This window comes from Chrysemys picta, chromosome 2, assembly GCF_011386835.1.
Source record: "Chrysemys picta bellii isolate R12L10 chromosome 2, ASM1138683v2, whole genome shotgun sequence".
Classification (NCBI taxonomy): domain Eukaryota; kingdom Metazoa; phylum Chordata; order Testudines; family Emydidae; genus Chrysemys; species Chrysemys picta.
The window spans coordinates 286925908-286941391 of NC_088792.1; the positions used below are offsets into that span (position 1 = coordinate 286925908).

General features: G+C 47.8%; 1 protein-coding gene across 1 annotated transcript; it reads right to left on the minus strand.

The window, feature by feature from the left end:
• Positions 1-10962: 10962 nt before the first annotated feature.
• LOC135981213 (maestro heat-like repeat-containing protein family member 2B) lies at positions 10963-14514 on the minus strand. Its single transcript, XM_065582481.1, has 5 exons — positions 14479-14514; positions 13842-13976; positions 13466-13568; positions 12299-12364; positions 10963-11466 (listed from the first exon to the last, which is right to left on the minus strand). The coding sequence occupies exons 1-5, from the start codon at positions 14512-14514 to the stop codon at positions 11369-11371; spliced, it is 438 nt and encodes a 145-aa protein (XP_065438553.1). The 3' UTR covers positions 10963-11368.
• Between the last annotated feature and the right edge of the window lie 970 nt (positions 14515-15484).

A 15484-nucleotide genomic window follows, 5' to 3' on the forward strand; every position in this document is an offset into this window, starting at 1 on the left:
AGCTTAATCTGCAGCACGGGAGATTTAGGTTAGATCTTAGGAAAAACTTTCCAACTATAAAGATAGATAAGCTCTGAAATAGGTCTCAAAGGGAGGTTGTGGAATCCACCATTGGAGGTTTTTAAGAACCCATTAGACAAAGAGCTGTCAGGGACGGTCTAAGTATAGTGCCGGACGGGATGATCTTTCTAGGACCCTTCCAGCCCTACATTTCTAGGATTCTCTGAACTGTGGAGTTTAACTGGTGAGCCCCACAGCGAACTGACCCTGCAGCGTTCACCCAGCTCTAGTCCAATGTGAATTATTAACAAAATGAGCTGGTCCCTGATACGGAGACGTCACAAGACCAGTGAGCACAGCGGGACATACCCTATCAGAGATACCCAGTGACAGTCGTTCCCTTGTAGTGCAGTGGGGGAAGCTAGGGAATCCAGTGGTTCCTCTCGGATAAAGTCTTGCAGTACACAAACAGGGACTTGGCTTAGAAAAGCAGAGATGCCTTCCCTCACATACTATTACAGGCACCTATCCTAAGACTGTAAGTAAACAGACACGGTTCACAGATAGCCTTCTGACCCAGAAATAGACTAGACAGGAGGGAGGATAACTCACCAGAACACAGTCCATTCCACTTACAACCCAGAATTCATGAGCAACACTGAATTCCCAGAAAAACAAAGATGAGAATATGATTAAGAACCAGACCCCAGATCACTAACTACAGGGATTAGATCTAGCTTTGTGGGTGTCACGGACTCACAGATCGTGCCCACTCATGGCCCTGTGCGGTCCATAGGGGTGGGAGGGGGCACCCCTTTCAGTGAGACAGCCCTTCTCGGGGGTTCACTCTCTCTCGGGGTTAGGCCCCTCCACCTCCTGGAGCGCACCTCTCTGAGCCTTAGCACGTCTGTCTCTCGCCGTGGGCTCTCTCAGGGAGTCCACTCGCTCTGCACCCCCCGGGGCCTCCCTCCCTCTGAAGGGGATGATGCAACCCTGTTCTCTAGACCGGAGTGACTCTCAGCCAGCGTAAAACAGGAGGGTTTATTGAGCATTGAACACAACACAGGAAACACTCAGGACCTCAGGCCTGTCCTCCCTCAGCCCAGTACATCCCAGTCTCCTTGCATCCAGGTGGGCTCTGCCTGCCCCTCCTCTCCAGCCCAGAGCCCCCCTGCTTCCCAGTTGCATCTGAGATCACCGGCCCCAAGTCCCCCTCTGTCCATTGTCTTCTCTCCAGGTAAACAGGGTCGTCTGGGCCTCCTTTCCTCTCTGCCCTCCTCTGGCTGGAACCCGCTGGTTGGGTCATGGGGTCCTCTCTTCACAGTCCATTGTCCTCCCACTGGCTAGAACCGGCTGTGACTCCTGAGCTGGGTCTCTGGGTCATCAGGTCAGCGGTCGCTGGGGTGTCCATCCTCCAGGCCATCGGCTGGGGTCCCAAGTTCCCTCTCCGGTCCTCTGGAACAACAAACTCCCTCTCCCCTCACCTCGTTAAACCAGTAACACCCAGGGACACTGAGTCCCACTCCCTCTGCATGCAAATCAATGGAAAACCACAAAAATATAAGAAAATCCCCCATTTCGTCACAGTGGGGATCCTGGAAGAGTGGTTAGAAACCCCAGAGAGGCACTGAACTGAGGTCTTCTTCCATCTCTGCAGAGAAAGGGTAAGGGAGGAAGCCCCCACATCATGGTTACAGTGGACATGCAGGAAGCCCCAATTTCTCTGAAAGAAGAAATCAGGCCTCTGAGCAATTGAAACAGATACTTCAAACAGTTTAATAGGAAATGTGTGCACAGTAAATCCAAAATCTGGAGCTGGGTTATTTCCATATGACGTTGTTTGTGAGATACTTGGCCAGCACCTGAAAAAGAAATGTGAAGAGTCATGAGTATTTGTCCAGTGCCCCTTAATACAAATAAACAGAGTGGAAAATACGAGGGAATACCAATATGATAACACGGACCGGGAATAAGCTGCTGGATATGGTATAGAAAGCAAACACCAACACAGGAAACACTACAAGATTAGGGGAACCCATATTACTTAATATAGTCGCTCTTGAATGAGCGGAATGTGTCAATTCAGCAGGGGTCTCTACTGATTTCCTGTCAATATTCAACTGTTACAGGAACATTGTCTCCCCATTGAGAGCTATAAGCAATAACATCCCAGACTCCCTCTGCCTTTTCACCCTCCGCTGCTAACTGCTGCCTGGTAATCCCCACAGGCCCTGAACCCGGGGGACAGTAAACTGGAGAATGAGGTGGTGATGGAGACTAGAAACCTGATCATTCAGTGACCTTTTTCTATGAGGTGGAGGATCCTAGTAGCTAACTTTGGAGGATGAGTTATATCTGCTGAGCGCCTTCTTTGAAGGGCAGAGCATCCTTATCTCCCAATAACATCAGTGGGACTTTGAGAACACTCAGCAACTCATAGGATTGGGCAATACAAATACAAAGGCCTTGGGTGGCTAAAGTTAAGCACTAAAATCTGCAGTTAGATGCCTAAATACTCATTATAGCCACCTGCAGCCGTGCTGATTAAATCTCTATCAGCAATGTGGTGTTTAAAATAGATATTGACATCAGACAACTTTATGCCGGGTGAGTGAATTTTCCAAACCTGGATACCTAAACTTTGACTCCTAACAATCACATGTAGGTGCATAAATAGGGGTGGGATTAGTGGTAAAGTCACCTTTTTGCTGCCCTATGTTGCAGTGGAGCAGGACAAAGTAGCCATAAAGCTGCCCTAAGAGGCAGCTAGGATTTCCCCAGCATGTGCAAATCCCTAACACACAGAGAACTAGCATATATAGTGTACTGCCAGTGTAACTGGCTGTATGTCACTAACTCCTAGCTTCCCACCCAAGTATATGGGGTGTGAGCTGGAAACAGAAGATGGCACACACAGTGTGCGTTGTGCTCCAGCAATCTCCAGTGCAGGAATGGCTGTTACAAGACAGCATAATTTAGAACAACCCAGAGTCTAGAGCTCAGGTGTATTTGAGGATCTGGGCTGGTACTTGACTGTTCCTATAGTAATGACCCCTGAGCAAGCAGTATAATGTACATGCTTATCACTGAGCTTGTCCAGAGGCTGCACGTCCATCAGAATGACTAGATGTCCTGATGTGTAATAAAAACACTTTGAGTAATAAAAATCAACCCAGGCTACTTTACAGGGCCTCATCCTTCTCTCACTTACAGCATCTGAGCAGTAGGACAACGGCTAATTCTGCCCAGTATTATAGTTGCCTCTCTCTTCTTCCAATTTTGGGTAGCAGGAGTGAGTAGTATAAGGGCCCTACTGTCAATCAAACATTAACCCCACACCTTAACCCAATAAGCCCTGCCCACCGGTCATTGGAAGTCCCACCCCATGGGGGTATTACTTCCGGGGTCAAGGCGGACACATGACCAGAAGCAAGGTGTGTCATGGGACCCCTCTAAGAACTCCTACCACTGCTCTCTACCAATCAGGAGGGGTTTCAGCCACTGGGGACCACCCCGAGAGGAGATTTGACCAATTGGGGGGAATTCTGGGGTGGGGTGACTAGTCCGGAAGTGGTTCGTGTGACCCTTCTAAGAACTCCTCCCACCACCCTCTACCAATCGCGATGAGTTTCGGCTGCAGAGGATTGCTCCGAAAGGAGATTTGACCAAAATAGGCCAGGTTCTGGGATGGGGTGAACCACCCAGAAGAGGGTTGTGTGACCCCTCTAAGAACTCCTCCCAATGCCCTCTGCCAATCAGAATGCAGCACCATCACCCCATAAGTCCCAGCGCGGGGCAGAGGAGGCCATCTCTTACCAAGAAGACGTGTATTAGAAATCATGGAAAGGCTGAGAGGAAACATGGACTCCTTTGCCACCCCCGTGAGAACTTTGGACTTTGTTTTAACCCCGAGGACCTTTGGACTTGTGTGGAGAAAACGTTACAGCAGCGACAGTTCTGAAGAGGATGAGGGAGCAGCCGAGGGGATTCCTTTGGCCCAGCCATTGATGGATATGCCAGAAGCCAAACCCGAAGCCCAACCGCTCATGACACACCCCGATGAGCATGGTGGCCTCTCGTCGTCCACCACCCTGGAGGAGGAAGGGGATCATGGCTTGGGGGAGTCACCGGCGGACAAGGTGAATGGAAAAGACATCGCTCAGGTAAATGAATGATTAAGAAGCGACAGTCGATGATGGGGTGTAATGGGGTTAGGAACCTGGGGTTGTGTAAATCTAAAAAGAAGCAATGGGAACTTACACTTGTTTCTTGTCTAAAAATCTCTTGACAGCTCGACGATGCCTTTCTAGAGGACCCGGAGGCCCTGGTCAGCATTGCATCAAGCAGCGAAGATGAACTCTGAGGATGATGGCTATGAGGAGTTTAGGAGGAGGTTTGGCATGGAACTCGCTGAGTCAGTACCACGTCGTGAACGTAAAAAATTATGCGGACTATTGTACGTGTTGCTGTTTGTGCTGTTCTTAATCACTGTCTTAGGGAAAAGCTTTTTGAAGATTCTGAGGGCTGTGTCATAGATGCACCAGCCCCCTGGCACCATGACCGTGTGACTTGGACTTCAATGGATATAAACTGCAAGCTCCGGGGCTTGTGTGCTGAGCTGTGTTTGGAAAGCTTATTGAACACTATTATTGCCATAGGTTATGCTATGCAATTTCTGTGCCTAACCCAAGAACATTTAATGCAAGGGGTGACCTTGATAAATGCTGTGCAATTCAGTGGCGACCCTGATCATGTTTTAAAGAAAATGCCCAAACCGGAAGATGCCTGCTTACAGAGTTATGTTGACCGTCTGGTCCGCACAAAAAGTGACAGAACCCTGCTTAAGAAAAAGACTTTTTGTAAGAAATCTAATAGGATTAAGTTAGAGAATGGTGAGGGGACAGCCTTAGAAAGCCTGAATCCTCAGAAAAGTATGTTTTTTTATGATTTTGAATACACGCAGGAGATTGGGTTGCACACATTTTTGCTATGTCCCTAAAGCTGGAAAAGTCCTGGGAATTTAAGGGCGATGAGTGTCTTTCTATGGCTATTAAGACCTTTATTGGCAAAGAGTTCCAGGACTACATATTCCTAGCGCACAATTCCAAAGGTTACAATGTGTATTTCATCGTTAGACAGTTACTGAAGGAAAAGAAGTGCCTAGAATTGATCACTCAGGGAAGTAAACTAATGTATGTGGAAGTTAAGGTCCTGGGCATTCGTTTTATAGACTCTTTAAACTTCTTGCCCATGAAGCTTAGCAAGCTCCTGCAGGCGATGGGGTTTGAAGGGTGCAAAGGGTATTTTCCACATTTTTTTAACACTTGAGAAAAATCAAAATTACATGGGGTCTATGCCCGGCGTAGAGCACTATGGTGTAGAAAGCATGATGCCCAGGGAAAAAGCAGAGTTTCTCGACTGGTATCGGGACCACAGGTATGAGATGTTTGACTTGCAGAAAGAGCTCGCGTATTACTGTGAGCAGATGTCAAAATTTTGAGACAGGCTTGTATCCTATACAGAAAAGAGATTATGAAAATGACGGAGAAGGGAGATATAGTAGAGAAAGGACCTGATAAATTCACTGAGATAAAACTGTGTATAGACAAACGATATCCCCCTATATTACAAACCTAACCCCAGGGAAGAAATTCACTATTATGATTTTACCAGCCTGTACCCTTTCGTAAGCAAAACCCAAGAATACCCTATCGGACACCCCAATATACTTTATGACAAATTTGGACCCCTTGCAAATTATTTTGGAATTGCAAAAGTTAAAATGTACCCCCCCACGAGGCTTCTTTTCCCCATTGTTACCTGTCAGAGTGGGTAACAAGCTTATGTTCCCGCTATGACAAACCTGTGCTGAAACAGAGCAGCGGGAGATGTGGCACCCATACTGACGAGGAGAGGGCCATCCTGGGGACTTGGTGCACGGTGGAATTGAATGCGGCCATAGCGAAGGGGTACACAGTGGCTAAAATATATGAAATCTGGCATTTTAATGAAAAATCTGATGAACTGTTTTCAGAATACATAAAATTACACCTCCACCAGAAACAAGAGGCTTCAGGGTATCCCAGCTGGTGCACAGACAAAGAAAAACAAAATAAGTACATTAACGATTTCTACCAGAAAGAAGGCATGCATTTACGCCAACACGAGATCAGGTTTAACCCCGCTAAACACCAAATCGCCAAACTGTTTTTAAATTCTCTGTGGGGTAAATTCGGCCAAAGAACAAACCTACCCAATAGCAGCATCGTGAGAAACCCTGACGAACTCTTTCAGTACCTGTTTTCCCCTCCACTACGAGGTTTCATCCTGTGAGTTTATCGACAATGAAACAGCGTGCGTGTCTTGGAAGCATGCAAAAGACTAGTACTCAGTCTCTGGAAATACCAATGTTTTCATAGCCTGTTTCACCACTGGTTAGGCCCGCTTAGAACTATACAACCTGCTAGACAGGTTGCAAGAGCGGTGCCTGTCCCATGACACTGACTCGGTGATATCTGTGAAAAGGGAGGGTGACTGGAATCACCTCTGGGGGATTATTTAGGGGACCTCACGAGCAAGATTCCGCCAGATCAACACATCACCCAGTTTGTGTTGGCAGGCCCGAAAACATACGGGTATAAGCTGTAGAGAGGAAAGGCCTGTATGAAAGTCAAAGGTATTACCCTGAACGTAGCAAACTGTGAAAAGATCAACTTTGACAGTCTGAAAGATCTAGTCCTGGACTATTGCATGGGCCTGTGAGACAACACCTCAAAAAAGATAGAGGTGCAGCAGCCCTCTATCGTAAGGAACAAAAATCAATGGCAAATAGCAACAAAAACCCTTAATAAAACACCGAAAGTCGTTTACAACAAGAGGGTCCTAGGAGAAGGGTTTAAAACCCTGCCCCATGGCTTTTAAAATGAATACAAGGTGGAAACACCCCTTTTCTGCAATACGTGCGGGGCCTAGCAACTGTGGGAAAAGTTACTTTATAAAAAATGTGTTGGATAATGCCAAACAAACGTTGTCTGTTATGCCTGAGAATATTGGATAACATGGCTATCAAAATCATTGCAAGATACGCATGTCTGGGCTTGTTGAAACACGTTTTGAGCAAGGCTAGGCATGCCCAAGAATTTAAATTTAGTTTTTACAAAATTCATCACCATCCGGTCGTTTTGCACTAAGTCGTTAGAATACAATTTTTAAATCCGGTCAAAAGATAAACCCTTGCTACAATGATGTAAGAAAAATGATGTAAGAAAAATGGGCCATTGATAAGACATGCAAGAGCTGCACGGTGTCCACGTTCACGTATAGTCAAACAGAACGTTTCTCCTCTGATTTATCTCTATGACGTTGTCAAAAACCCCATACACGATCATATTGACGGTGATGGTTAAAGCCTTCCCAAAACGTATTTCTGTTCTCAGGTTCCCGGTTTTAATCAGGGAATAGTGATCGGCGCATTCCTGGTGGGGAGACGGGTAAAAAGCAAAGAAGGTGTAACCCAGTGTAAACTCCTCACGGTCGATTAACAGAGAATGATCTTTCGTGTGTTTACCAGCTGTCTGTACCACATTCATGTATTTTCTCAGGCAGCGTCCTGCCTCGAAGTCTGGTTGCAGAGGCTTGGTTGGTATCTGTTCACCATCTCTATACAAGGCCAAAAAATTAATATCATAATGTTGAAAATGAAAGGGATTTTTTTGTGTAACTTCTGCTAAAGGCATCATTATCCACAAACCCCAGGACAAGCATTTTGGGTAATTGTCCCAAAAACAGGTTCTCTTGGTTACTGACCCTGCTGCTCGCGGGGATGCTAAACACTTTCATTCTCACACGGTCCATGGGCTATTTAGCATTAGCGGTAAGTAGGGCCTCCGTGTGCCCCAGATGAACACTCGGGGCCACCTGTACTTTCTTCACAAAAAGGGATGCTGACACAATGCCATTAAACAGAAGGTGTCTTTACTGCGTGTCAGTTTAATTTTCACATCCACTCCGTTCAATAAAAGTTTTTCATGAAAAAACAGGTCGCTGCGTAGATGACCCAGCAGCTCTACCGTCCTGCTCTGGGCAGTCAGCTTTGCACGCCTCACAAACCCTAGATTCCCGCCATCCAACTCTGTTTCTTCGTCTTGTCTGGCAGTGTCTTTGTAAAACAGGCCAGTGGAAAATTGCGTGGTAAAGGTGTCGTCGCTGTAATTGAGCGCCGATTCTATAAAGGCCCTGTAAGGGTAACAGTTGTTGCTTTGGCTTACAAGGCCGTCTCCCAGTGTGACATCCAACTGACTGAAAACAGAGGCCACAGGGTAATTCACCAGGCCCACTTCGGCGTCCATGGCGAGTTCAGTTCCGTCTCCTTTTACAATCTTGCAACATAGTTACAGCAGTGTGTTGTTTAAATCCATATAATCGATGCCATTCCGTGCTATAAAATCATCAATGGGGACAGACTTTGTAACAACCGATAGAGGCAGCACCTCGATGTAGATGCTTTTCTCAATGCTGGTCTGGGTAGGGGCTATTTGAAACAAGTCTAGTTCGGATTTGGTGCACTCTTCAGACCCGCAGTGAACAAAAGCCATGTTGATTAAAATATCTCTCTTTTACCAGGTGGAGAGCGTCTTCTCTTTCGCCCAGGCTTCCTCTTGGACTTTCGCTTATGGCTGGCCCTGCGCATCAAAGCCCTTCTTTTAAAGGGTATTGGGGGACCTGTGCATTGCAGGTATAATACATTTCTCTTTCTCTTCCTCCTTTTAATGTACATCAGCCCCAATCCCTCCTGTGAAGCTGTATTCGAGCCGGTTTGTGTAAAGTGTAAGCATCCTGGTCTGAAAGCCAAGCTGTTACCTGTCTTCTAGTTCAAGTTTTACTATGCTTTTTGGCCACTTGAAAAAGAGGATTCACCGCGCCAAAGCTCCCAACTTCCCTGGGGGTATAATATATTTTCTTTAACAGAGTCATCTGTGGAGACATGACTGTTCCCAGTACCGTCTTTTACTAACACAAGTATGGAGGGGGACACATTCATATGGACACATTTCAATAAGTTTTATTAATTGCCTGGTTTAACACAACCTTTTACAGCCGCCTGTAAAAATGGATGCCATGACCCCTACAATGAGGGAGTCTGATCTGGTTCATTCTTCTATTTTGTCCTTTTCTGGATTTTCCTCTTGCGATCTGTATCTCAGACAGGAGCAAAACCAGCTGATGCATGATATATTTACTTCCACAGGGCTACCGATGTGTAAGTTCTCAAAGGCCTCGAGAAAGGCATCGTCGACCTGTTGAGAGATTTTCAGACAAAAAACAGAGTAAGCACCCCACTGCTTGTTTTTAGATTTATGCAATGCCAGGTCGATTCCTAACCCCATTACACCCCCATGATCAACCGTCGCTTTTTAATCATTCATTTACCTGAGCGACGTCTTTCCCGTTCACCTTGTCCGCTGGTGACTCCCCCAAGCCATGATCCTCTTCCAACTTTAGGGGGGTGGACAATGAGAGGCCGTCACACTCATTGGGGTGCCTCACGAAGGTTTGGGTTTTGGGGTCGGGTTCCAAGGTATCTACCAACGGCGGAGTCAAAGGGCCCTCCTTGGAACTGTCACAGCTGTAGCACTTTCTCCATACAAGTCCAAAGGTCCTCGGGGCTAAAACAAAGTCTGAAGTTCTCACGGGGGTGGTAGAGGAGTCCATGTTTCCTCTCAGCCTTTCCACAATTTCTAAAACATGTCTTCTTGGTAAGAGATTGCCTCCTCTGCCCAGTACTGGGACTTATGGAATGATGGTTCTGCACTCTGATTGGCAGAGGGCGTTGGGAGGAGTCCTTAGAGGGGTCACATGACCCTCTTCTGGGTGGTTCACCCCATCCAAGAACCTGGCCTATTTTGGCCAAATCTCCTCTTGGGGCGGTCCTCTGCAGCCAAAGCCCATCGCAATTGGTAAAGGGTGGTGGGAGGAGTTCTAAGAGGGGTCACACGAAACACTTCCGGATGGGTCACCCCACCCCAGAATTCCCCCCAGTTGGTCAAATCTCTTTGGGTGGTCCCCAGTGGCTGAAACCCTCCTGATTGGTAGAGGGCGGTGGCAGGAGTTCTTAGAAGGGTCACACAAACCATTTCCAGACAGGTCACCCTGCCCCGGAACTCCCCTTGATTGGTCAAATCTTCTCTCGGGGCGTTCCTATCAGGGTGAAACCCATCCTGATTGGTAGAGGACAGTGGGAGGAGTTCTTCGAGGGGTCACATGAACCATTTCCAGACAGGTCATCCCACCCTGGAACTCCCCCCAGTTGGTCAAATCTCTTGGGGTGGTCCCCAGCGGCTGAAACCCCTCCTGATTGGTAGAGGGCGGTGGCAGGAGTGCTTAGAAGGGTCACACAAACCATTTCCAGACAGGTCACCCTGCCCCGGAACTCCCCTTGATTGGTCAAATCTTCTCTCGGGGTGTTCCTATCAGGGTGAAACCCATCCTGATTGGGAGAGGACAGTGGGAGGAGTTCTTCGAGGGGTCACATGAACCATTTCCAGACAGGTCACCCCACCCTGGAACTCCCCCCAGTTGGTCAAATCTCTTGGGATGGTCCCCAACGGCTGAAACCCCTCCTGATTGGTAGAGGGCGGTGGCAGGAGTTCTTAGAAGGGTCACACAAACCATTTCCAGAAAGGTCACCCTGCCCCGGAACTCCCCTTGATTGGTCAAATCTTCTCTCAGGGCGTTCCTATCAGGGTGAAACCCATCCTGATTGGGAGAGGACAGTGGGAGGAGTTCTTCGAGGGGTCACATGAACCATTTCCAGACAGGTCACCCCACCCTGGAACTCCCCCCAGTTGGTCAAATCTCTTGGGATGGTCCCCAACGGCTGAAACCCCTCCTGATTGGTAGAGGGCGGTGGCAGGAGTTCTTAGAAGGGTCACACAAACCATTTCCAGAAAGGTCACCCTGCCCCGGAACTCCCCTTGATTGGTCAAATCTTCTCTCAGGGCGTTCCTATCAGGGTGAAACCCATCCTGATTGGTAGAGGACAGTGGGAGGAGTTCTTCGAGGGGTCACATGAACCATTTCCAGACAGGGCACCCCGCCCTGGAACTCCCCCCAGTTGGTCAAATCTCCTCTCGGGGTGGTCCCCAGTGGCTGAAACCCCTTCTGATTGGTAGAGGGTAGTGAGAGGAGTTCTTAGAGGGGCCACATGACACATCTTGCTTCTGGTTATGTGTCCGCCTTGACCCCAGAAGTAATTCCCTATGGGTGTGGGACTTCTGGTGACGGGTGGGCAAGGGGTGGGTGAACATTTGATTGACAGTAGGGCCCTTATACTACTGGAGCGCCTTCTTCTGTTTGTCTCCGTTCCGCTTCATTCCCCAATCACTCGGCCAGAACAGATGTCACTTATGATCTCAGTTGCCACCAGCTGGACAGTGGGACTTGGGTCTTTCTGTAGGACCTGGAGAGCTGAAATTACAGAGGACAACACGTTAGTGAACAGACTGTCAAATCACAGCTAAGTGTGATCACAGAACCTTGAACTACCCGAGCAGAATGATCACATGGAAAAATGTGAGACTGGGCTCAGTCCTTCTAATGGGATGGAAAATACATGAGAGATGAATATGCCCCACTTTTCGTATAGTCACCTCTGCCTGACATAGCTGGTGACTTATTACCACTGAATACCACACTACAGCAGCTCTCCAATACAAACAAAGCTTTAGGTTCCTCCACTGGGTCCCTTCCATGCTCTCAACTAGGGGGAGACCCTGACTCTACCAGCAAGTCATCCACTCTGCTGTAAATGGAAGAAGGCCCATTGTTTCAATAGCTTCCACTTTTAAGTTTATTTTCCATCTCTATTCAGGACACACTGCCTGAGCTCAACTAAACCTGGAGTTTAACAGAGGCCAGCTCCAAGCTGGTTTATGCAGGATACAGGGCACCTACTGGAAGAAAAAATGCGGGTGGGAAATTTGAGGTAGCAGAAAGTGACGACAACTTCTTCTCACCTGGGGAGTCCACAGAGAGCCAATAAAGCCCAAAGAGTGGATAGCACTGGCTGTGGAGGGGGCATTGCCAGGACAACCAGGAGATGTACTGACTCATATCACACCTTCTGCAGCTTCCTCCTTTAGGGAAAATTAAAGCGGACTTTCTACTGGGCAAGAGTGAATTTGTCCTTTGCTGTGGGGCTGATGCACTTTGCACCAGTGGTATCGGTTACTGCTGCTTGCCAGCTAAATTCCTTTAGAACTCACTAATGAACAGGACTTCAGCTGTATTTATTACTTACACATCAGCAGATATTCCAGGTCCAGCCATTCCATACGCTGCCTGTCTGTGTGTTCCAGGATGATGCCTAAATACACAATGTAAAATAAATAACAACAATAATAATAAAACCTTCCCTTGTTGAGTGCAAAGTGATATTAGCAGCCTCTAGACAGGTCTTTGGCATCTCCTACTGTGGGCCTAACGGTGAGCTGTGGGCAAGAGGATGCTAGAGCAGTTTAGAGTCCACACTGAAGAGAATGAGAGAGACATTTTTTAAAAAGAATGTTTCCATAAAACCCATTTGATTGAAACAGTCTGTGTTCCTCTTGCCACTGCTGTCAGTTATTGGAGACATACTAAGATAGTGTCTTGGTCTAGTGGTCTGAGCAAAGGACTGGGGCCAGGAATAAGTGAGTTCGAAGCAGGGATCTCACAAGGTGACTGATAGGTGAGACATAGGCCACAATGCCTGCCTGTCTCACATGGGTGTGCTAGGGTGAAGAGGGCACAGGGCCAAAGAGGAGGAACCTAATGCTTCCTTGACAAGGTGGTGTGGCCAGGAACCTGAAACAGCAGGTGCTATGGGGAGGTGGGCTGCATGCCTCCCAATGATGAAGTAGCAGTGAGGAGCACTGAACAACACTGTGGGTAGGTCTGCACTTTGATCTAGGGGTATCACTCCCAGTTCAATGGGACAGGCCCACACTGGCTCTGACAGCGACAGCATGCTAACATTAGAATGTAGCTAAGGCAGCACGAGCAGTGGGAGGAGCTAGCCACCTTGAGAATAGACTTTGGGGTTTGGATGGGATCATACTTGGGGTGGTTAAACCTCCTGCTGCTCCTGCCATCGCAAGTACTCTCTATTTCTAGCACGCAGGACTAGTGCGGGTACGTCTCATCAAGCTGGGAATTATACACCCAGCTCAAAGTGTAACCATGCCCTACATGACAATGTCCCTGCCTCTACTACTAAATGACTGCACCGTGCTTTCCCTGCAATGATCCCGAAGCACTTGATAGCAACTAATCCACCACACTGGAGAGGTAGGGAGATTAACATCTCCATCTATGGATGGGAAGCTGAGGCCCAGAGAGATTAATGGCAGCTCAGCGCTGCACAGTGGGATTGTTTCTGTCTCCCTCAATGGAAATACCGAAAGGGACACTGGGCATCATCTCTCACCAGCTAAGTTGGCTGCAACTGCCCGGATCTCTTCCCAGCTGCTATAGAAGTACGTGATGGTGGTTTGGTACAATTTCTCCAGCAGCTCTGCATTCTCTTTGGCCTAGAGGGAATCAGGGACACATGAGGTCTCTCTGGCTAGAAGTGCCCTTTGATTGCCAGCACATGCTTTTACGAACCACAGGTAAATCAGAGAGAGAACAGGTGGCTGGGTAGAAGTGGGAACAATGGGAATGTGTGGCAGATTTACATTTCCCATCACCCTCAGTCATATATCCCACTCTTACAGTTATTTACATCATCCATCACACATCCCCCCCCACCTCTACACCACCACTCCAGTCAATAATCTCAGACAGTTCAACAGCTCACTCACAAGGTGTCTGCAAATGTCCACCTGGAGCTCTTCGGGCTTCAGCTCGGCTGTGCCACCAAGGTGCTCATTAATTGCACTTTGGAGTCTCTTCAGTCCCAAAAACGGTAAACAGAGGTGAAACGTAGCTCTGCATTCCTGAAAAAGAGTGTCACACCATTGAATTGTTCCCTACCGAGTGCTATGTTCATTCAAAGGGAACTCATCTGCGTGCCTGCTCATCTATTCCAGGATCAAAAAAAGGGATTCATCTGGATGTAATTGGCAGAAAACATGCAGGAATGACTAATAGACGGGAGAGCTTCAACTGAAACCTGGAGATAGCATCAATGTCTTTTGGGAACAGATATACCGATGAAAGCTGCTACACCAGGCATAGCTGTGGTCTCTCTGTTCTGGGGAGGCAGGGGCCTGGGGTGCAGAGACAGACAGGAACAGAGACCTGTCGGGGTCAGACCCATGACCTCTCCTGGATTCTGGTGAGGCAGCCATGGACCAACCTGGCCGGAACTGACTCAGCAGGAAGGCAATGAACTGAGGGGAGAATTTGGGCCTCCACAGCAGGCAGGAATAGCAGAGCTCCCCTGGCATTGGGAGGAAGATTCCTTTTGCTTAGGAAATAAGTCACTGTCGGTCTTACCATTGAAATCTCAGGGTTTGGGTCTTGCAGGTGCATCAGAAGTGTGACCCAGCTCTTTTTAACCTGGTCGGCGAAATAGGTCTTCCATTTTCTCTTTGTCAGCCGGGCCAGGATGCCAAATAGGACAAAGGCCATTGAGCGAAGAGCATCATCCTCCTACAGCCAAGAAAGCCCCGCAAGTTAGTAATTAAGAGACAATCACATCATGCACTTTGCACAGCCATCTCTTCTATGCTAAAGTAGAGTGATTCCAAGTACAGCTAGTTGGAAAAAGGGTAATTAACCAATTTTTTGTTCGAATTTGCTGATTCATCAAAATATTTTAGAGACCGTTCAGTTTTGATGAAATTCTTCCGGAAGCCAGGTAGGGGTCCTTAGAAACTTGCCTGGTGTCTTTCCAGTGCACCCATCCAGCTCTGTGGCAGCCAATCTAGCAGGCTGATTGGGATCATGGGCTTCCAGGCCCCCAGCTTCTGGGACCCTGGGAGTCCTGGCTCTCAAATTTGCAACTCCCTGACACCTCTAGCTCCCAGAGTTTCCTGGGTTCCCAGCACCGGGATAGTCTGAGAGCAGACTGCCCTGGGCCAAGGCTTCCAATAGACCTAAGTTGAGAATAGTAATTCTGTTTCACAAAGAGTTTTGAACTTTGGGGAGAGGGGTTCCCACAAATAGGAACAAAACCCAAATTTGAAATCTCTAAATTCTGTGCAAAACGGAATTATCATTCCAACCCTCTCACATAAAAATGGTATAGAACAAGCCCAACACTCTCTCTTGTACTCTGTAACCCCCATTTCATGGTTATCTAGCTATCTAATCTAGTATTCAGATTTTCTTTGAGGTTCTCAGTGGCAATAAAGAAGAATAGATGGGTGAGACTGTGGGAGCAGGGATGTCATCCCCATCCTCCTAATGTTCTCCTCCTCCGTAAAACACCTCTCTTCCCTGGGGCCTAAAATCTCTTCACTCCGACATGAGCAATGCCCAGGGAGTCCACAGCACGCAT